This window comes from Glycine soja, chromosome 8 (assembly GCF_004193775.1).
Source record: "Glycine soja cultivar W05 chromosome 8, ASM419377v2, whole genome shotgun sequence".
Lineage (NCBI taxonomy): Eukaryota > Viridiplantae > Streptophyta > Magnoliopsida > Fabales > Fabaceae > Glycine > Glycine soja.
This window is the reverse complement of record NC_041009.1, coordinates 17,504,757-17,528,915: the sequence shown is the minus strand read 5'-3', so window position 1 is coordinate 17,528,915 and position 24,159 is coordinate 17,504,757. Positions and strand designations below refer to the sequence as shown.

The following is a 24,159-nucleotide window of genomic DNA, read 5'->3' as shown; positions in this document are numbered from 1 at the left end:
TGTCTTGTTTTCATTGATGGAATTGAAGAGATAAAGAAATGAAATTATTTCATCTCACTCATTGATGGTAGTAGAAAGTTTTTTTTATGGGGATATATTAAGCTAAAATTTGTAAATAGGTTTGGGTCTTTAAATTTATGGCCTGGCCCTCGCCATGTAAACCTGGCAAATTACTGTATTAAGTATAGAGAAAAGTTTTATTGTTTGGAAAATAACGTTGTAGCATCACTTTTTTGTCACTATATATATGAATGTGTGTGTGTGCGCACATTCCGTTTAAATGCACATTTGGCATGCAAAAGATATTCAGTGAAAGTGAATGGTATAGTATTGTGGAGCCTATTCGCATGGAGTTCGTGGAACATCTAATAAACATGATAATATATAAAATAAAAACCCGACTAATTCGATTTATTGACTTAATATATTAATCGTAATATTATACTACTATATAACTAAATTGTAAAATTACGATTCAAATATATACACTTTAAGATAAATATATCAGTATATATAACATATTATTTATTAAGTAAAAAAGATTCCTTGTTAGTAATAGTTAATTACTTGTTTAAAAATAATATACTTTTTTAAAAGAATACAGATTGAGTTGAGACAACAAAAAATGATATTTGAACTCTTCTTCAAAATATATTAGGTTTAATTTTACAATACATGCAAACCTATCAAATTGCCTAAAATAGAATTTAATTTGTATATTAAGCATGTTTAATTTTATTTTCTAATTTTTAACTAGAGCTGAATTACCGTGCTAACTAAAATAGGGCTAAGTTGAACCATCAAATCTAGTCTAGTCTGAAATTAATTTTGATATATCTTGATTTAGAACATAAATATTTATTCTAAATCAAGATATATTTTCGTATTCCAGAGTACACCCAAAATGCCTAAGCTTGGATTACCTAGGATTAAACCGATCGATGTTTAAACTACATTCTAACTAGTAGTTTGAGCTTATCAACAATTTTGGATCGATATAATTTTAATTGACAATTATATTTAGGCCTTAGAATCCATTCCGAAACACCTAACTATCAGAATTGGGATTTTTGTAATTGTATTTTGTGTCTTCTTCTTGCAGGGGAGTCTTTGTAATCATGATTTGATAATCATGAACGTTGAAATACTTTTTACCAAAATGGGAATATTTTTAAATATATTACCAAAGTGGGGTAATATATTTCAAATAAATATATTACCAAAGTGGGGTAATATATTTCAAATAGAAGTTGACTGCTTACTTAGCATTGTCATATTATTTTAACCTAGTCCACAGTTAAAATGACCTCACTTTGGTAATATATTCTAAAACACATGTTTCTTAATAATTAAATAATTTCTATAATCAATCAGCCATGGAAAAATTGTCGAGCTAAGAAGAAAATATAAGTATAATCATTTACATTTTCAATTTAAAATTTTAATTTAAATGTAACATTGATAAATACACGCATCAAGGAAAAATTAATAAAAAGTTGTATCTAAGTAAAGGTTTAAAAATAATGCAATCCTCCATCCAGCAAAACTAGAAGTTTGAGTAAATTTTGTGAAATTATCGGTAAACCACGCTTGCTACCATTGAAAAAAGTACTAATTATAATCTAATTATGGAGTATATAAAAAGAAGTTGAAGTTATAAAATTCACTTCATAATTAAAAGAAGAAAGAAAAAAGATATCGTGGGTTTAAATTAAATCGGCCCTTTCATTAATAAAAATTAATCACAAGAATTAGGATAAGATTTGAAATAAAGATAAAATAGGGCGGCTAAGCTCTTTCGTAACTTTCACTTTATTGGGAGTCTTAATTTACATTTTCTTACGACAAGATCAATTATAAAGAAAAGTCGTTGCCCTAGTCATAGGCATCATAACTAACTGATCATTCGATCATAAATGCTTGGTTATGACAGGCTCATGCATTGTCGACTTCTCGTGGTTCAATATCCATCAGCTAGTGCAAATTCATAAATTAAGGTGGTTTGTTTGATAGAGAGGGATAAAAATAAATGCAAGTGGGAGAAATGAAATGAAAGACAGTAGAAAGTGAAATTATTTGATTGAGATGAAAAAAATTATATAAAATAAGTTTTAATGTATACATACATTTTTTATGCATTGCATAAGTATTTTAAAATTAAATATATATATAAAAAAATAACAAAAGATGTCTTTCATTAATCGTTGTTAATACTAAATATCTTATATTACTAAATAAAAATAAGTGCTTAGATATTTTTTTCTCTCTCCATCAGATGCTCTTTTTATAGTTTAGTGTCTATAATTTTTTTTTTGTCAATTTTGGTCTGTATAACTTTTTTTTATTGTTTCAATCCTTAATGTTATTTTTTTTATTTTTTTAAATTGTAAGCTTCTAATGTAAGTTTCTCTTATATTAGAAGATATGCATTTTGGTCTCTTTTACAAAAGTTTGGGTAGAATTTTAAATTTTCATGTGAGTTTTTGAACTATTTGAAAATTAAAATTTATTTAAGTTCTTAAATGATTTTTTTATTTAAATTAGTTCTTTGAATTTGTATTTATTTTCTTAATTAAATCCTTATCGTAAACTTTGTTAATGATAGATAGCTAATCAAGAAACAAATATAAGTTTAGGGATTTAATTAAAAAACAATTTAAAAACCTAATTAAAAATTGTAATACTATACGCACTACTTACACGAATTAAATGCACTTGAAGTTTGAAATCTGAGCCACGTAATTTTGTTAGGAACAGCTACTTTATATTGTTTGATTTTTTTTATACTTATTTTCGTGTGACTCTCGAAAGAGCCGTACCAATAGTAGTTATCTCTTATCCATCAATACTTGTACCAATTATTAAGGATAATTTGGTAAAGAAAAAAAATAAAGGAGATGAAAATAAAAAAAAACATGAATAAAAAAGGTGCGAAATTAGTTGAAGACATAGAGAGATAATTAAAGATGGGTACAAAATAGAATAAAAATAATACTAATGGGTTACATTCTATTTTATTCGACCAAAACCGATATTATTTCCACTTTTTTTTCTGTTATTTCTCTACTATCAAACAAGGCCTAAGGTATATTTCTAGTGTGTATAGAAAAAAAAAATATTACAAGATTAATACTTTATTTAGATGATGAGAGATTTTGAGAAAAGAGAAGTAGAATAGAAAAAAGAAAAAAAAAAAAAGAGAATTGTAGATTTTCAAATTGTTTGAATTGAGAAAAAAAAAAAGGAGAACGGAAACTAACTGTGTATTATGAAGATATATTGGTCCTTAACAATATTTTTACATAATTTAAAATAACAATATAAAATTTCATTTTAATTTTTTTAATGGATCTTACAAAGTTTTTGCTCTTTTCTCTGCAATATCTCATCACTGCAATGTCTCTCTTCTCTCACTGCTTCTCTCTTTTTTCCAAATAATTAGTATAAAATTTCATTCTCTCTCACGCTTCTTATTCACCTAAAATCATGCTTTACAAACAAACAGAAGAGATGTGATCTTCTTATATGAATCTTAATATTTTTAAAAAATTAGTCTTTAGTTTTCTGTCAAAAATGTCTTCGGTTTTAATTAAGAAAATTATAAATACTGATGAGAAATATTAATAATATATTTTTAAATATTATTTTTATATTTATTAGTATTGATTAAAATTGATTAAATATCAAACATCTGTGAATCTCACTTCATATTCAATGAGTTAAAAAAATATGTTGGTCACATTCATCCAATAAAAGAATAAGATAAGAAGATAAAATAAATTGGTTTATTTCTCATAAATTAAAATCTTAATTACGTTGATTTTTTTTAAAAAAACATGTATGAGATTGTATTTTTTTTAAGGCAAACAAATCATATGCATTATAAATTATGGCTGAAACTGAGTCACAAGTGCCATCAATTCCAGACATGAGTAAAAAATACAGCAAGATTTTAGATATCCATAAAGTTAGGAGGCAAATTGACCAAAGTAGACTCCTTTTAAAAACTTATTCCTAAAAGATGACTATTTTGAAACTTTTTTAAGGGGGGCATGTTTCTGGAGGAGACTCACCAATGGAGTTGGCGAGTTGGACACGTGGCGGCACCTGGTCGACTTGCCAGTGGAGTTGGCGAGTTGCTGTCCACATGGCGGGTCCCGCCATTCGTACTGGCGAAATATTTTTTTACGGAAAATTTTTTTAACTTCAAACGGGTATAACTTTTGATAAGAATGCCCGTTTGAGGTCCATAATATGTCAAAATGCTCAAAATTGAATGAAGAATCCCTTTAAAAATATCCAAAGGAGATTTGGTCAAATCATTTTTAAAAAAAATGCCTATAAGTAGCTTAAAAATAAGATTTAAGATTAAAAAAATGGGTGATTGAATCTTAAATCCATTTTTTGGAAACATGAATTGACCAAATCCCCTTTGGAAATTTGTCAAGGGATTCTTCATTCAATTTCGAGCATTTTGACATATTATGGGTCTCAAACGAACATTCCTGTCAAAAGTTATACCCGTTTAAAGTTTAAAATTTTTTTTCCGTAAAAAGACATTTCGTCCGTACGAATGACGGGACCTGTCACGTGGACAGCAACTCGCCAACTCCACTGGCGAGTCCACCAGGTGCCGCCACGTGTCCAACTCGCCAATTCCATTGGCAAGTCCCCTCCAAAAAAAGACCTCCCATAAAAAAAATTTCAAAACAGTCCCTTTTTCAAAATAAGTTTCTAAAAGGAGTCTAGTTTGATCAATTTGACAAGTTAGGACCTTTCTATCCATTCCTATAGTTCCAAAATCGTTTCCCTTATCCTTCCATAATCTACAGTACTTTAACACGGTCCCTGTACCTTTTACCAGTTTTATTTACAACCCATCCTGTTGTTTGATTGCAGAACAACTTCACCTCCTTGGCTCCTTCCTGTTATATCAGTCATCTCCACAAAACCGAATATTCCTTCAAAAGATGTATGAGATTGCACTTATATAATATAATAGATGTATTGGTTCAGTTATATTCAACTTTCTATACTGAAAACAACTTTGTATACTAAAAACGACAATAGGATAGTATTATAATGAATTGTTATAATAAAGTGTGAACTACCGGTCACTGTCTTCCAATAAATCATCTTAATTTATTTGGTCAGCTAGTTTTCTCCTATTTTATAACCGAAGGTGGCATCTGTTTACTTTCAACCATGCTTTTAAATTCTCTGTTTATCCCATTTTTTCAACGTTCGCAAGAGCTAAAACAACGAAATTGCAAGTGGCCCGCTACCAATCATTTTTTTAGACGAAGAAATAACGTAAGAAAGTGGAGGGATGGAAGGCTATGCCAATATATATATATATATATATATATATATATATATATATATATATATATATATATATATATATATATATAATGTATTCTTTATATAAAAAAACAAGTGAACACCTGTGAGTAAATATTTATGAGATTTGTTGACATATATTTATTTGTTTTTTTCTAAAAGAAGTACGCTAACAAACTATACTTATAATTAATCTGAAAATATATTTGAATATAACTTATAACTTATTAAAGTACTCCTAAAAAATAAGTGAGTACTGTCCATTAACAAATTTTTATATGCATCATTTTTAATCGAAATACATATAGATATACATAACACAAATTAGGACCAAACCCGGCCCCCAAACATCTTTACTCTTATAACTAATTTTGCCGATTAAGAAAAACTCTGATACTAATCTATTTACAAACATATATTCACTTTTTTTTTAAGAAAGAGTATGTTAATAAGTTATAATTATAAATATCTTAAAATAAAAAAGTTGTAATAATTTACTCTTTTAAAAAAAAATAAGTGAGCATATATCAGCAACTTTTTTTTGTAGAATTTATTAACGTACACTCACTTAATTTTTAGAATCAGTATTTTAACATGTTGTAATCGATGTTATATTAAAATGCATCTAAAAACATATTCTTTTTTAAAATAAAGCCACAAAGGGATGTACGTTAACATTATTTTAAAAAAAATTATGCATTATTAATTAGTATAATTATATATTGTTAAAATAAATATAATTAAAACAAAACAAACTTTGACTTTTTAATTCTTAGGGAGGGAATCTAATTATCTGTCTATAGAACCACGGAGAAAAACAAAACTTGCAAGCTCTTATTCGTCGTCCTTTAGCATCTGGAATAAACAGCGTACTTGTTTCTAATCTTATACGTATACTTTTTTTTTATTCATAAAAATTAAAAATCATATACTAAGGGATTTATGTATAGTACTCGCACATAATATTTAATCAATTGAAGTAAGCCTCCTTAATCTAATCTTATATTCTAAAATTAATATATAATTAATAATTAATGTTAATTTTTTATAATGGAAATCAAACTTGATCAGGTATCAAGATTTACAACTATTCATATTCATACAGTATACTTATTAACTGAGTTAGATCTATTAATTATAATTAATGTTATTTGTAAATAAAAATATAAAAAAAAATATACATGATGATTGATAGAAAGAAAATAAAAGTGAGTAATAAATGACCAAACAGGGATAGATGAAAAAAAATATATTAAAAACTTGTTTCACAAATTTATATTCTATATTTAATTTATTTGACAAGTTGATATTAATAATTGACGAGGGCTATACTTTTTCTTAAGGAGATCGACGAGGGTTATTCTTTTTTGGTTACAAGGAGACTAGGGATATACCAATGCACTAATTAACATAATTCTTTTAAACTATTAATTAAAATTTATTAAAAACTGTGATATTATAAATATGATTCGTTAAATAAAATATGAGGCTTAAATTTTGTTATGATTTTCAATCAATTTTAAGATTAATAAGTGTTAAGAAAGAGAGAAAAACATGATTTGATTCCTTCGATTGAGTATGGGAGATAAACCAATATCTGCAAGTCTGCAACATATAATCACCGGTTTCAATTTGTATTAGAACTACAAGTTAGAACTCAAAACATGCATAATGATAAATCATATACCTACATGTGGTTGGTTTAAGTAAAAATGAGTTCTGATTTTTCAAGTGAGATTTTGAATTTTGAGTTCTGTGGATATAAAAAAACAAAGTCATTAGAAATATAATAAGTTTATTAAAAATAATTAATTAAATTTTCTGACAGAAACTAATCGATGACAAAATCGTTAAATATTTCATGTCAATAACCTTACTAAAAATAATAATGCTCTTGATAAAAAATAATAATAAACACTTAATCTAATAGGATCAAATAGATATAATATGCTAGTATCGCATGAATATAGAGAGAATATAATTATAGAATTTGTGCATCTGGAATAAAGAATTGGTTCGTCTTGTTCGTCATGAAATACGAGTAAACCATGTGAAAAACTAGAACGAGAGAAGACTACTTTTTAGATAAATGATTTATCAAAAAACTTGTATCTTATTGTATGCGGGCAAGGATCTTTCATTGGGCATCAATTGAATAGCTCAATGACAATTCATCACGGACTATTAATTCAGAACAAACGCCCAATACAACATCCTTTAATTAATTAAGTGTTATCATAATAATCATTAGCCATAATTAATATATTAATAATTAAATAATATTTTTTAATATGAATTGTAGCAGTTTGGTGACTAATATGAATTTATATTAGTTTGGTGACTAATTAAGTATTTCTCTGTGTGTCAAATTTTGAAATCATTTACTTATTTAATATGGATTTTAGGTTAATTTCAGGATTAAGTATCATGTATTCATTTATGAAAGTGATCAAATTTATCCATTTGAACTTAAAAAGGATTGCGAAATGTAAGATATTTTATAATCAGGAATATCATAAAAATTAAAAATCGATGGAAGAGTTTTGTATAATTACAAAATTTACTTCTTGGAATTCGAATTATATTTGAATTCTCATATACAACTTCTAACTTTATTTTATTCTGGTTTTGTTTGTAATTAAAGTATATTATTACTCTAATATGTTATCATCAATTTATAAATTTTTGTTTATAAGTTATTTTGTTTAAAAATGTTTATAACTCTTAGTGCATTATACATACATTGATATACTTTGTTTATAATTTTTTGTGTATGACTAATTTTATGTGTTTTTTTACAACTTTTATATAATGATAAATTATGATTTTAATTAATTACATGTTGGTAATTAAAAAAGATAAATATTTTTAGAAAAATTGATGTTGTTACTAAACAACAACATAGATTTTCTAAAAAAAACCAATGTTATTAGTAAACAATAACATCGATTTTTAAAAAAATCAATGTTGTTATTTACTAACAAAATTAAAAATCATTATTGTTTTTTGCTACAATAACATCGATTTTTAAACAATCAATATTAATGTTGATAAATTGATGTCGGTAGTTTTAACATCATTTAATAATCAATATTAAAAATCCTTAATAATCAATATAAAAAACTTATTTTTTAGTAGTGGATCATCATCACGTCAAGTTGTTAACTCAATTTTAATCAAAAGGATTATTTCTAGACTTAACCAGGCACTCTAGTCTAAAGAGGATATTATGACTTGAATTGCAGAACGTTAATCTGCATGCAGATTATTTAAAACCACACAAAAGGATAAATTAACAGAAATATTATACATTAATAATAAAATTAAACCTTCTGATAGGTAGATTGATAAATCAATCAAGGTGCATGTAGTATATTATGTTATAAATTAATTGCTCATATTTTTTTCGTCGTAATTATACCAAAATTAAAAAGATGTAAACAGACACGCATTGAGCAAAAAATAAATTCATAAACTAAAACTAACATCAATGTATCAAAAGTGACACTGTTATATAATACATCAACTTTAATATCTCACCAAAAAAAAATGCAGACAGATAAACACATATATACCGAACGAAAATTAAATTAATAAACTAAAACTAATATACACCAATGTGTAATAATTAATAAAATACACTTTTCAGCAACATATTAAAATTAAAGTTTCACGTTTTACCTAGAATTTAACACGAAATATATGAATTATTATCTGGTCAACATTTAACACGAGAGGATTAATAATTCTCATATCTTAATAATTAGTATATGGTAGATAAAGCACGTTTAACCTATGTTCCCACTTCTCAGTTAAATTAAGATGACTTCAAATTCAAAGAATGTCACTTTCAAGTTTCAACCATTGCTTGCCAAGGGTTAGTAATTAAGTACTTAATAAATTATGCATGAGCAATGCATTCCTAATTGTTTAATGAAAAGTGATCACGGTGGTTCTATAATGAAAGCTCTTCATCCACCTAATTATATAAAGTTCCAATTAACTCTCGCCTTTCCAAAACATTCAAAACTGCAAAATTATTCTGCACTAAGCTTTTTCCAAAAACATCATACACAACATGCCTTCTCTAAGACCCACCATGTCAAATGCTCATTCTAAATTAACCTTTGATGAGCTCCGATGGGTGATTAACATCCGAAAAACCCTTGAAGAAGAGCTTGAGGAAGATGGTGATCAATTTGCTGTGTCCATCTTCAGCGTGCCAAAGCTCCTTATGGCTAGTGATCCAGACTCTTATGTCCCTCAACAGGTTGCACTTGGCCCTTACCATTATTGGCGTCCAGAGCTATATGAGATGCAAAGGTACAAGATTGCTGCAGCAAAAAGATTCCAGAAACACCATCAAAGCTGCAAGTTAGAGAATCTCGTTGATCAATTGACCAAGTTGGAGCAAAGGGTTCGAGCATGCTACCACAAGTTCTTGGATTTCAACGGGGAAACGTTGGTGTGGATGATGACGGTTGATGCCTCATTCTTGCTTGAGTTTCTTCAAGTTTTTTCCATGCAAGAAGGGGCCAAGGTACAAAGGGTTTCTTCTAGCATGTCTCATTTGGTGGATTATGCTGGGAAGAAATCAGCTCATAATGCAATTTTGAGGGACATAGTAATGCTTGAGAATCAAATCCCATTGTTTGTGTTGAGAAAGATGCTTGACCTCAAATTCTCATCACTTGAAGCTGCAGATGACATGCTGAGCTTGATGTTCATAGGGCTTTTCAAAGAGATTTCTCCTTTCAAGATGATGGAGGAGTATCCAAACATTCAAGTCTCGGAAAATGTGCATTTGCTAGATTTCTTGTATAATGTGATAGTGCCCAAATTAGAACAACAGTCAGACACAATTGAAGTTGAGTTTCAACAAGAACAAAAGGAAGGAAATGATGAAGAAGCAACCTCAGACTCCAGTCATGTTAAGCAATTCTTCAGCGAAGTATGGAAGCTGCTTTCAAAACTAAACAAAGGGCCAATGAAGATGGTGAAAAAGGTAATTGTATCTAAACCTCTCAAAGTCTTTGTTCAGTTGCCTTGGAAAATCGTGTCCAACCTTCCAGGACTTAAGGTTATGAAGCAACCTCTTGAACATTTCTTATTCTCTCAAGAAAAAGGAGATGAAAATAAGGGAGAAAGTGCGAGTTCAAGATCCAATAGTCTCATGAACAAGCCACCCTCAGTGGAGGAAATCACTATTCCTTCCGTTACAGAACTCTTGAATTGTGGCATTCGTTTCGTACCTACCAAGGGAAGCATATCAAGCATCAGTTTTGATGTGAAAACATGCACGTTTTACCTTCCCACAATAGGTTTGGACGTTAACACTGAAGTTTTCCTGAGAAATTTGGTTGCATATGAAGCATCAGTTGCATTGGGGCCATTGGTTATAACCCGTTACACTGAGTTGATGAACGGGATTATAGACTCGGAGGAAGATGCAAAGGTTCTCAGAGAAAAAGGGATCATTCTGAACCACTTGAAGAGTGATAAAGAAGTGGCTAACTTGTGGAATGGGATGAGCAAGTCCTTGAGATTATCAAGGGTGTCATTATTGGATAAGGTCATTGAAGATGTTAACAAGTATTACAATGGTAGAATGAAGGTCAAAATTTGGAAATTCATGAGAGTTTATGTGTTCAGTTCCTGGCAGTTTTTGACATTCCTAGCTGCCCTATGCCTTTTGCTCTTGATGGCTTTGCAAGCTTTCTGCTCTGTCTACACTTGTAGTCGTTTTTTCCAATCTGCACTAGATTCCCAGTGATTGATATGTCATGATGTCAAGTATTAATAAATGGATCGAGTCTTTTTTGTATGCGATAACCCAATTACTCACAATGTGGTGTTGGTTGTTAATTACTAAAACGTATCTTTTGTGATGATGAAGTTGATTCCAAACGCGCGTTTTCAGTGAATATTCTTTTTATTACCTTAAAGCCCCGAACCCAAAATAAATGTTAGATTGATAAGTTTATCATTTTTCTAAATTAAATTTATATATCAAACAGTACTGATGCGTAAGCGAGCAACAATAATGACATTAGTTAATGTTTTTTTCCCATTATTGTGGGGAACCATAATGAGTGATAATTAATATGGATTATCCAAACTGGCTAAGAGCTTGTGATAAATAAGTGATCTATTTGTCGGATTTAATAATGACATTAGTTAATGTTTTTTTCCCATTATTGTGGGGAACCATAATGAGTGATAATTAATATGGATTATCCAAACTGGCTAAGAGCTTGTGATAAATAAGTGATCTATTTGTCGGATTTGAGAAATATTTCAGCACAATCATTTTATGTGCATGGCGTACCGACCATAATAGAAACTACTCCTGCCTTGTATGCTTCTCTCTATCAAGTTAAACTAATCCAATTTAAGTGTAATTAAATTTTGAATAATGAATTAATCTTATAGTCAACTTAAAGGATTAAAATTTGTGTAAATATAAAAAAAATGAAAAAATTAAAAATCTGATGATTAAAAAAATAATCTATTTTTCTTTGTTATGATAATAAACCTTGTTTTGGTGATGAAATTATTACCATAAAGTTAGTTTATTATCGTGACGAAGAAAAAATGGATTATTTTTCGAATGTAAACCTTTAATTTGCATCGCCGTCACTAACACACGCGCTGCTATATGTCAAAAGAAAAATTGAATAAAGGTGAAGTTGTGACTATTTAATGAAAAAACTATATCTTATGCTTAAGTGCTTAACTAATATTATCAAAAAGAAAAATATGATTAACTAATTAAATAGTGAATACTTCGCTTTAAGTTTCTCACCACATAATTCATTCACCGCATTATTTTATTTTTTTAAAGATAATAAAGGTTAATCTAGTTAACGAGGATAAAACTCATATCCTATAAGATTTTGAAGTTCGTTATTTACGTGAGAATTTTATTAATAAATAATTTATAAATATTTCTATCTATATATATATATTTAATATTAAAACTTACTCTAGTCTTAAAAAGTCTCCAAGATTTAACTCAATCAAACTTTCCTTAACTCAAAAAAATATATTAACAATGAGAGCTAATTAGAGATAAGGATGTTCACAGTAAATTCAAATTGATCCAAACTAATTAAAATAGTTTGGATTGATTAATTTTTATGTTTAAGTTAGATCTAAATCAAATCAATCAAACATGTTAAATTTTGAGTTAAGTCACACATTATAATATTTGGACTCGTGATTCATTGATCTGACATATTGATATATTAATTTATATTAAATTATTATTATTATTTATAAATTAAAAAAAATCAATTATTAATTTAACTAAGAGTGAGTGAGACCAAGAGATCATGTCCAATCTCCTTCCTTCTTTTCTCAGTTACAAATCACAATTTCACTCTCACCAAAATTAGGATTCAAATTATTTTAGATTTAATTGAAATTTTAGTGCACCATTCATTTGCCTATTTAAGAATACTAGAATTTTTGAACTATAAAGTAATATTTTTAGTTTTTGGATTTTTAAACTTTGTGAGTGTGGTGCTTGTTTATTATATTACAATTTTTAAATTATGTTTAACTTAGTATGTTAGCGTATGTGATGTTGATAACAATAATGTGAGTCATCTCCTGATTTTTTCTTTCACTATTTAACTACACGTAACAATTTTAAATAATGTATTTGATATTTCATTTAATAAAAAATTTAGCTTATAAAAAATATTAGATTTTAAAAAATACCAGATAAATTTAAATGTTTTAATCCGTTGATCCAATTCAATTCAAATCATTTACAAACGAATTGGTTTGAGTTGAATTTTTTTTTTTTTTTGAAAAACCGACTCAAATTAACCCGTTCAAATTTGATTAGGTTGAATCACCAATTTGATCAAATCAAACCAAACCAATCCGTGTACACCCTTATACATGTTTTTTTTTAAAAAAAAAAAGAAGTTAAGACACACATCACCCAAACCTCTTAGTACTATTTTTTTATTTTTTAAAAATTTCATATATATATATATATATATATATATATATATATATATACTAATAAAAAAATCAAACGTTAAGCTTTGTCTTTATAGGTATTGACTTAATCCAACAAAAAATTGTTAATCTTGTTGTCAAAATTGCTTACCAAAAAATATTGTACATTGACACTAATAATAAGAAATATTCCCCATCCATCCATCTATATATATATATATATATATATATATATATATATATATATATATATATATATATATATATATATATATTTTCCATGCCATTTTATTTAAACTTTAAATAATAATATATATCAATCACTCATATTAATAATATAATCTTATGTATCACTTAAAAAACATACCTTATCCCGTTCGATAAGATCAAAGAATAAGAGATATTAGTGTTGATATCATCGCTCAAGTAGCAAACGGCATCATATATCAATCTCTGCATGTCCTCCAATAAAACATCCCTTTTAATTTGTTAAGCCAATTATACAATTTTGTTCCTAGCAAAATGGTTGTGATCGTTGACATTTTACCATTATTTAAAACTAAATCTTACCCTTATAAAACTTTAACCCGGACCAAGGGAAAAGAAGATATAGTTGAAATGTTCAATACTTTTTTAAAAGAAAGAAATAATATGAAAATGGGAATGCTCATTATGGGCCATGTCATGAAATAGACCTTTTAATTATGAGAATTATCGGCAACAAGCCAACTTATACATTTTCTAAAAGCAAGTGGGAGGATACATATATTAACAAAAATAAAAAATAAAAAAGCAAAGTGGGAGGTTACATATTACACCTTTTCTTCAGGTCAAAGGAATCTTTCAATTAATAAATCTATTAAAACAAAACTAAGGCTCAACATGCAAAACAAACTTCACTTTTTTTTCCTTCATTCCACGTACTGTTTCATTCCTGATGAAGAGATTGTACTTACTAGGCTCGTTTTTCTCATTCATTGGACATAGTATATATTATATTGTACAAAAATTAAGGTGAATCAAACCTACGTAGCGCTTAAGAGATCACATTTCTAAGTTAAAGCGACTTAAAATTTCATAGATCAATGCTAGTGCCAACTTGCCGGTAAGGGCAATGACTTTCATAATTAAGCACGAGAAAAACAGTTGTTTTGAGGGGAATAAGTGAAATCAAGCGATCAAATATAATTCACATGGTTTTTATATATAAATAACATTAATGTTCATGTTATTATGCGCCAACAAAATATTAAAGCTTCATCTTCTTATGTTCTAAGTCCTTACTCCTTATGTAAAGATATTTAATATCTGAAGATTCCACACAGCCCATTATTTGTGGTTAGTTTTTACATTAATATCATACGTACATGGCTTCTCTAAAATCAGTTCTATCTCTTGACTCAAATTATAACTTTGATGAACTCCAATGGGTCGTCCAAATCCGTAGAACCCTTGAAGAAGAGCTTGATGAAGATGGTGAATTCCCCGTATCCATCTTCAGCATCCCAAAGCTCCTTAGGGCTTGTGATCCAGATTCGTATATTCCTCAACAAGTTGCACTTGGTACTTACCATTATTGGCGTCCAGAACTGTATGAGATGCAGAGGTACAAGCATGCAGCAGCAAACAAAGCCTCAAGCTTGATAATATCGTTGACCAATTGACCAAGTTGGAGCAAAGGATTCGAGCATGCCACCACAAGTTCTTGGATTTCAACGGGGAAACTTCGGTGTGGATGATGACAGTCGATGCCTCGTTCTTGCTTGAGTTCCTCCAAGTCTTTTATTGTGCCATTCAAGATGGAACAAAAGTAGCTAGGGGGAAGTCATATCATAATGCAATTTTGAGGGATATTGTAATGCTTGAGAATCAAATACCAATGTTTCTGTTGAGAAATATTCTAGAGTTCAAATTCTCATCACTAGAAGCTGTTGATGACACGCTGATGTTGGAGTTTATAAGTCTGTTCAAAGAGGTTTCTCCTTTCAAGATGATGGAGGAATATCCAACCATTCAAGTCTCAGAGTGCACATCTACTAGATTTCCTATATCACATGATTGTCCCCAATATGTTAGAACGCCAAGATACAATTGAGGTTGAGGTTCAACAAGGAGATGAAGAAAAGGAAGGAAATGAAGAATCAAACGCTGACTCCAGCCATGTTAAGCAACTCTTCAGTGAACTATGGAAGTTGCTTTCAAAATTAAACAAAGGGCCGGTGAATATAATAAAAATGGTTGTCACAAATCAAGGTTGAACCAGAGAATCATCACGCACAGATGATTAACTGCACATTAGGTGCAGTAGCTATCGAGATAAAAAAAAGAAGAGACTATTGCTCAAAAAGAAAAGAGGAAAAGCTTATGAACAAGAAAGCAAAAAAATTGAACAAAATTATCAAAACAAGCTTCTGTCTTATTTATTGAGCAAAAGGAACTTATATACAGATTGAGAATAGATGTAGAAACTAACACAAAAGCAGTTATAAAGTTTGTTATAAATCTGTTAGAGTTCAAAATGAATTTGACGGGAAAGGTAGTTTTTTTGTTAGCTTGCTTCCCTTGAGCTTAGTGGATTCAGATACGATGATAATAGGCTCGGGTTCCTTGAGACAGCTTGATTAAGAAAGGTACTTGTATCTAAACCTATGAAAGTCTTTGTTAAGTTGCCATGGAAAATCATAACCAACTTTCCAGGAGCTAAAATTCTAAAACAACCTGTTGAATGGTTATTCTTCTCTCAAAATGAAGGAGAAATTTTGAGTTCAATTAGATGCTCAAACACTCTCATGATCAACAAGCCACCCTCGGCGGAGGAAATCACTATTCCTTCCGTTACAGAACTCTTGAATTCTGGGGTTCGTTTCTTACCCACAATTGGAAGCATATCAAACGTTAGTTTTGAAGCGAAAACATGCACGTTTTACCTTCCGATAATTGGTTTAGACGTTAATACTAAAGTTTTCCTGAAAATTTTGGTTGCATATGAAGCATCAGTTGCATCAGGGCCATTGGTTATAACTAGTTACACTGAGTTGATGAACGGAATTATAGACTCACTACTAAAACGAAGCTTTTTTACAATGTCCTTCTACGACGGTGGCATATAACGCTTCTGAAACAAATTTTATGATGATGGTTACGTTAAAGATCGTCTTAAAAACCACTGTATAAAAGACCAGTGACATTTTTAAAATTAAATGAAAGTTAATTTAAGATGATTTTGTGATAAAATCATCTTTAAGTTTTAATATATATGTAATTTTGATGGTGTTTACTGGTGTTCATTCTCGTTCTGAAATCACTCACGTCCACTATGTTTTGTGTACCCTAGACTCAGTCTCGTGTCGTGGCCTCATGCTCGTCCCGTCGACTCTGCCGCGACTCCAACCCTTGGCAAGACCAAAGCCGCGCGCCGCTAAGCTCCTCCCCAACCGCACCACCCTCCAATTATTTTGCAAACGAATGTTTGTGTTAATTTATAACCCCCCATAAGTTGTACTGAGTGAGTCAGAGAAGTAATAAAATAAAAGTAAAGGACCATTTTTTAAAGAGTAAATTTAATATATATTGCTTCCCTAAGTCAAATTAATTGGATATAATTCAAATTGAAGTAGATTCTAGAAAATGGGTTTATTATCCTTTTTTCCCTTAAACTTGTTTCAATTTTTATTTAGTTTTTAATAATTTAAATTTTGATAAATCAAAGTCTTTGAATTTTTTTCTCCATGATCACTTCTAGTTTCTCTTGTCAAGCAAGTTAAGTTAACCAAAAACATAATAACAACGTATTACGTCATCAAGGATAAAAAAGTTTAGTGAAATAATCAAGTATAATTTTATTTTTTGTAGATTGTGTTTTTGAGTTCTGGTCAACTTGTTTAACATTAATTTATTTTTCACTTGAACTCAAAATTATTAGCTATATATTATGTAAATGTGAAATCCCTTAGAGACATATAAGGATAACTCAAATAAATGTTACATAAGTTTTCTCTTTACGTAGAAAGTGGAATGATAATCCCTCCCATATTAATTTTAAAGCATTAATACGATTAGATTACGGACTATATATGGTAACCAAAAATCGTGTCCTGTGGATTGGACTTCCGTTTACTAAACTTAATTAAGACGTACATTAGCAAATTTGTTAGATAGATATTGTTGATATCTAAATATAGTTGAGTTGTTCAGAAAATGGTATTTCTCTTGTTTCCTTTCTCCAGATTTCCTTGACACAATATCCTCTTCTCCCTGTTGGGGAACATCTTTAACTTCATATGCATGAGACATATGAATAGGCCGTCCCTCCTAAAGTATTGCCATAAAAACAAAAACACACTTAACATTCATATATATATGGGCATCCCAATCACAATTGCACCACCAATGTTGTGATTGGGAAGCTACCATCACTATCACGCTATAATTGGCCATAATTTTGAAATTAACACAATGATCCGTCTCAATCTTAACCTCATTCCTTCTCTTCTTACAATTTTTGTTGTCGTTATTTCATGGAACTTGTTCTCTCCCTGCCATGCGGACAATTTCGGGTTCCCAGAAGGTTCGTTTTTATGTTTTTAAGATTAAAATTACATCTATTTTTATTTTATATCCGATAGAAAGGGTTTTGATTACACTGTTCCTATGTTTACGTGTAGTGTTTGAATCTTAACTTTCTCTTTCCTCTTTCCTCTTTATGTTACTTTCCTGTTCTTTTTCTTAATGATGATTATGGTTAATATGGGAAATGTACGTTTTTGTTTATCATAGGATTCTCAGCTAAGGGATCACAAAATAGTGCAAATAACTCAACAATATTAGCCGCACAAAGAACGCGGAGGATTGACCCTAGTACTGATTTCAATTACTATGAGGGTGGATGGGATATTACCAATACACATTATTATATGGTGTGAACCTTTTGTTTTTCTAACTTCATGCATTCTCATTTTCCCACACATTAATGTTTTTGACAAATCATAAACATGTACATTTCTGCGTTATAAATATATATTAAGCATCTCCTTTTAATAAGTACTTTAAAGACCTTAGATAATTATATACCGGAAAAAAAGACCTTAGATAGGAATCAATAAATAGAAGTTTCTTTATATTGAAAATCACAGTAAGTGTTAGATTGGGCAAAAGAGTGTATTAATAATATTCAATATCACACTTTTTTCGTAATTTTTTTTTACTTTTATTTCTTTAATTATTACCTTGAATAGGTATTGGTTACCATTGTACTAATATATTAAATTGTTGGTTTGAGAGTTTGAGGGAAGAAAAAACAGACGCTATTAATAGCTTTGGCAATGCACGAACTAAGTCAACAGAGGGATTAATTAGGCAAGTTATAAGATAGTTCTCTTTAAAGATTTTCATTTTGCATTTATTCTTTTTTTCCCTCCCTGCTGCCTCATTTTCTTAAAGAAGTCAAAGAACCATTTGTTATTGATGATTGATGCTATTTTTTTTCTCTCAAAACAACTATCCATCTATTCTTCATTTTGACTCATGTGGACACACACCAAGTTTTTTAAAATGTACGCAGTTTACACTACTTCTCAAATGTTGCAACTTTTGTATATGTTATGATATCTATATGAAATATGTTATTTAAACACCCATTAACCTATTCAACACTCAGAAAGAAACATAAAAATAAGAAAAATATAAGTATGAGATTTATTATGTAATAAAAAGAGAGAGATAAAAAAAAATAAGAGATGTTGGTATGATGTTTAAAATTAAAAAATACTTATATATCATTACTCTATTTAATCAATCAAAACTTGGTTGCAGTTCTTTAATTTTAACTTTTTTGTATTACTCTCTAATCAGAATTTAAATTTCTCCTTATTTATAATTTGTATAATAAAAATTTGCAGCAAAGATCAATTTAGGTTACGAAGATAAAACTCAAATTCTTATTATAAAACAGCACTAAAAAATTAAAACTGCATGTAAATCTTGTTGTTTTTTCTACCCAGATGTTTCTTTTCTTTTCTTTTTTTTCTCCCTAATCTTATGATTCACTTTCTACAAATTGGTTGGAATGTAGTCTGTTTCTTTTTCTGGTATTTCTCCGGTTGTCATTGGAGCCGTCTGGTGTTTCATTGTGGCATTATGCTTCATCATCATAGCTCTCGTACATTGCTTATGTTGCTGCTGCTGCCGCAAGAAAAAGCCTAGGACAGATTACTCTCGAAAGACTTATGCAATATCACTCATCTTTCTCTCAGTCTTCTTGATCATGACAATGTAGGTCCCCTTTTCCGTTATCTGTGTGTGTTTGAATAGTCATTCGTAAAATTAATTTTGAAAGAATTAATTTTGCAAAAAATTATTTTAACAAATTAATTTTAAAATAACGTGATTTATGATTAAATATTTTTATTATAAAATCAAGAATAAAATTCAGTACAAAATTTTAAATCTGATGCAGAATCTATTCAAAATTATTTCAACTCATAATCAATTTTGATTTCTTTTTTAACGTAAAACCAAACATGTAAAAATATATTTAAAATCAATTTTTCAAATGCGAAACCAAACATGCACTCGTGCGTGTACAAAAGCATATTTGAATCCATGTTGGTGTTCACTTCTACTTCTATATTAATTGCAGCATTGGAGGGGGTTTCCTTTACACTGGACTGGGGAAATTCCAAGCTACTGCACATGATGTATCAGATATTCTGGTCACAAGAGCAACTACAGTGGTTGATATTATTCAAAATGTAATAGACAATCTTCATGCGACTAAGGACATACAAGTAGCTAGTTTCTATCTTCCAGACGATATCAAGGGAGCCATTGAAAAGGCTGAAAAATTTTCCACTCAAACTGATTATATTAAGAACCAATCAGAGGAAACAGCAAGAATCTCAATGGAATTCCTGGGCGCTATGTGAGTAGTGTATCCTACTTTATTTGTTGAAAAATATTAGTAACATACTTTCCGTTGTTATTGATTGAAATTTATCAAAAAATTTAAAAAAAATCATTTCTTATTTAACAAGTTTTTCTTCTAATTTTAACTAATAATAAAATATTTTAGAGGGTGCATCATTAGTACTTCGATCTCTTGTGAAGCTTGGGTTAAGGAATTGTATTCATCTTACTAAATTAATGTTTTGTCAACTTCAGAAGTGAAAGTCTTATCATTGTTGGTACTATGATGCTTATCTTGGCTGCGGTTGGCTTCGGTAAGTATAAAAGGTCCTACATGCATGATTATTTTCTCTGAACAAAGAAAGGATTTAACTCACAATATTCTCTTAAAATTTGTTGCAGTAATCTCAATTTTGGGGTGGAAAGTGATCGTTTATATGTAGGTGACTCAGTTCCTTTTTTTTCTTAATTTTTTTCTTAAATTAATTGTCTGATTTTCTAAGTTCTCAATTTCTTCCTAATTTTCTCTTTTTTCTTTTGTGATTTCTTTTAATTCTTTTCTAAATAAATTATTGCAGTTTACTTTTCTTTGGGTGGATCCTCGTCACATGCACTTTTATATTAAGCGGTATATCTTTAGTTGTTCACAAGTAAGTTCCATCAATTAATTTAATTCACAAATCAACCATGGTTTTTTTTTTAATTTGTAGGCTTTTGGTTTTGGATCTTGGTTACAGTATGTCTAGATGGAAATCTTAGGCCAATTTTTTAATTGTGTTTTTATTTTTTAATTATAAGATTATGATCTTAGTTTTATTTTTTTTTATAAAAATTGTACAAGAAAAAAGAAGACTCTATTCAAAATAAAGAGAAAAAAAGTTGTTTTCTGTACAAATTTTCAAAAATGAGAAATATATTAAAAATAATGTGATAATTTTGTAATTAAAAAGTAAAAAAACACAAGTAAATGGACCTTGTAAGCTTGTCTACTTCTGTTTTGACTTTTAATATACAAAATCATGTTTTTTTTTTATCTATCCTTGTTTTTGAAGATTTATACAAGAAAAATAAAAAAAAAAAATTTCATCATTGTTTCCTCTACAAATCTTTAAAAACAAGAAATAAGTTTAAAATAACGTAACAAAATTTTAAATTAAAAGTAAAAATAGAAAATATAAATATAAATAAACATGTCATTGTCTTTCGAAATCGCTTAATGCTTTGAAAACTTTTTGTTCAATTATTTGAAAAGCACTTAGATTAAAGCTATATATTAATCATATTATGACAAGATGATTTTTACCAATATAATTTAAGTTGTCATTAGTATACTCATCTAAATGTCATTAGTATATGAATTTAATTGTTATACACTATCAATATAAAAAAAAAATATCATCAATCAATCATAATTTGTAAATTTTTTTAAAAATCAGCAAATCATAATCCGTAGTATGTGTGACTTATAAGATAGTTTTAGATGTTCAAACTTTGATGTAAAACTTTATAAAAATTCAATCAGTGTAAGTAGTTGATTGGTTTCTGTATTTTCCATTTGACCTTCCAGTGGGGTAACTGACACATGTGTTGCAATGGAGGAATGGGTTCAGCACCCACGAGATAATACAGCTCTAAGCAAACTTCTTCCTTGCATGGATGAGAACACAGCCCAAAAAACCTTGGACATAACCAGAAACACCTCATTCCAAGTGGTCAATTTGCTTAATGCATTTATAATTAATATAGCCAACGCCAATATGCCTCCTATACAGGCTGATAAGGACATATACTACAATCAATCTGGTCCATCCATGCCCCTCTTGTGCAATCCGTTTCTTCCTGACTTGACCGAACGAGCATGTGGTCCAATGGAAGTAGACTTAAAGGGTGCATCTATTGTAAGTTTATTACTTCATTCCGAATTTACAATTTCTTATTTGAGTATTATGTAAACTAATTAAAAAATTTAGTACAATCATGATTCACCTCATTCATCAAGTGTTTTGCATAAGCTATTTTTGGTTTATTGAAAAAAAAAAGTAAACAATATAAGCATAGACAATGTAAAGGATTTTTACATTATTTTTCAATCATAAATTATTATTATGTATGATAAATTTATTAAGTTTTATACTAATTATGTTAAAAATCATATCAATCATAATTTTTTATTGATCGAGTAAAGTGAAAATGCATAATCAATAAAGTTCTCATTTTTTTCACATGCTAAAAATACTACATCTCATCATATATATATATATATATAAGAAACAAGTTATAATGTAAAATAGGTCATCACTTGTTTCTTATATATAGATTTTTATAAGCTATATATAATTGAAGTATGGTATTGGTAACCATGATGGATTTTAAATCAATGGACAGGCCTATCAAAGTTTTTTATGTAATACATCTCCAAATGGTCGATGCATTACCATGGGGAGATTGACTCCTTCTCTCTACACAAAGGTTATGGTGGCTACCAACATGAGTGACACACTACGTCGACATGGTCCACTGTTGGCTCGTTTAGTAGATTGTTCCTTTGTTGTAGACACCTTTGATCAAATCAATAAGGATGATTGTCAAAATTTCAAGCGATACAGCAATCAAATCTTCATTGGCTTGGTGTTGGTCTCAGCTGCAGTTATGTTTTCCGTGATTTTGTGGATAGTTTTTGTTAGAGAAAGACAAGTTCAAATATCTTCAAAGAAGTTTAAGAAAACACTAGTTGAAGCTCAATAAGACCAAAAAAACTACAATTTGAAAGATAATTAACTTCATTGGATATGGAGTTTTCCCTAATATATGCAACTTGCACTTTAGTGAGTAAAGTGCTAAATTAAAGTCTTAAGTATTGGTAAGATTGAATGGTAAAGTATAATATTTTATTTAAATTAGATGTAACTCCTCCAAAGGGGTATTTATACTAATACTTTAGAAAGTGAAGTGTACTAATGTTAACAATTATATATAATTGGTATGTTACCATTACAAAATTATTTAATTAATCCATCTTACATTTCAAAAAATAATTCTGTTTTTTTATCTTTTATAATCGATCAGTGTCACACTTTTACTTTCACGAAACAAAATAAATGTTTACTCAATAAAATAATGAAAAGTTAACATTCTAAATAAAATTGGCAAAATTTTCAAATCACACTAAGGCAATGACTTCACACTTTTTCTTCCATACAATCTTACAACACTACACAAGATTATTAATAACTAGTTCAGTAATGCATGAGTAAACTGCAAAATTAAATGTATAGTATAATTGTATACATTTAATTGTAACCGTAAAACTTATTAAATGAGAATCAAAACTAATATGATTGAAATATATAATATATTTTATAAAATAATACTGTCTTTTAGCTTCGATGATATCCATGGTTATTCATGTTTTAAAATTTTCTAATCAATGAAATACATATTTAATTTTATTGAGGTTATTATTGTTAGTATACTATTTACAAAAAACTAAACTATGAAGTAAAAATCTAAAACTGCTAACATATTAAAATGCATTCATGATAAATATACTGAAAAATAATTGCAAGACTAATTTGAAGCATCACCTTGGTAATGTCATATGATAAGTGATTTAATAAAAATATGAGAACAAATAAAAGTATATTTTTAAAATTTAGAAAAAAAAATTAAACCCAAAAAATAAAAAGTATTTAATCTTATGTTTATATATAATTATTTTTAAAAAAAATGTATAAATTATGGTTAAGATAAACATGACAATGGAACACCACAATATTGTATTTTATTTTTTATTCTTGTTCCCTAACATCGTCTTTATCCTCGTCATTGATTTTCGATGATAATAATAATCAAATATAAAAGAGAGAAAATGAATATTGATAATAATAATAGTTACCATAGATACTTACATAGTACAATTGTTACTGTGTAGAACTTATT

The 24,159-nt window shown here is 28.7% G+C and overlaps 2 protein-coding genes across 2 annotated transcripts; both read left to right on the top strand.

Annotated features, from left to right (window-relative positions):
* The first annotated feature begins 9,365 nt into the window (after positions 1 to 9,365).
* On the top strand, positions 9,366 to 11,167 carry LOC114424463 (putative UPF0481 protein At3g02645). The gene has a single exon (XM_028391316.1). It carries the CDS (start codon positions 9,422 to 9,424, stop codon positions 11,114 to 11,116), a length of 1,695 nt encoding a protein of 564 aa, XP_028247117.1. The 5' UTR covers positions 9,366 to 9,421; the 3' UTR covers positions 11,117 to 11,167.
* Positions 11,168 to 17,567: 6,400 nt separating this feature from the next.
* Positions 17,568 to 23,148, top strand: LOC114421938. Its single transcript, XM_028388078.1, has 9 exons — positions 17,568 to 17,884; positions 18,094 to 18,233; positions 19,388 to 19,587; positions 19,955 to 20,236; positions 20,476 to 20,534; positions 20,623 to 20,659; positions 20,799 to 20,870; positions 21,788 to 22,118; positions 22,606 to 23,148. The coding sequence occupies exons 1-9, from the start codon at positions 17,773 to 17,775 to the stop codon at positions 22,963 to 22,965; spliced, it is 1,593 nt and encodes a 530-aa protein (XP_028243879.1). The 5' UTR covers positions 17,568 to 17,772; the 3' UTR covers positions 22,966 to 23,148.
* Positions 23,149 to 24,159: the final 1,011 nt, after the last annotated feature.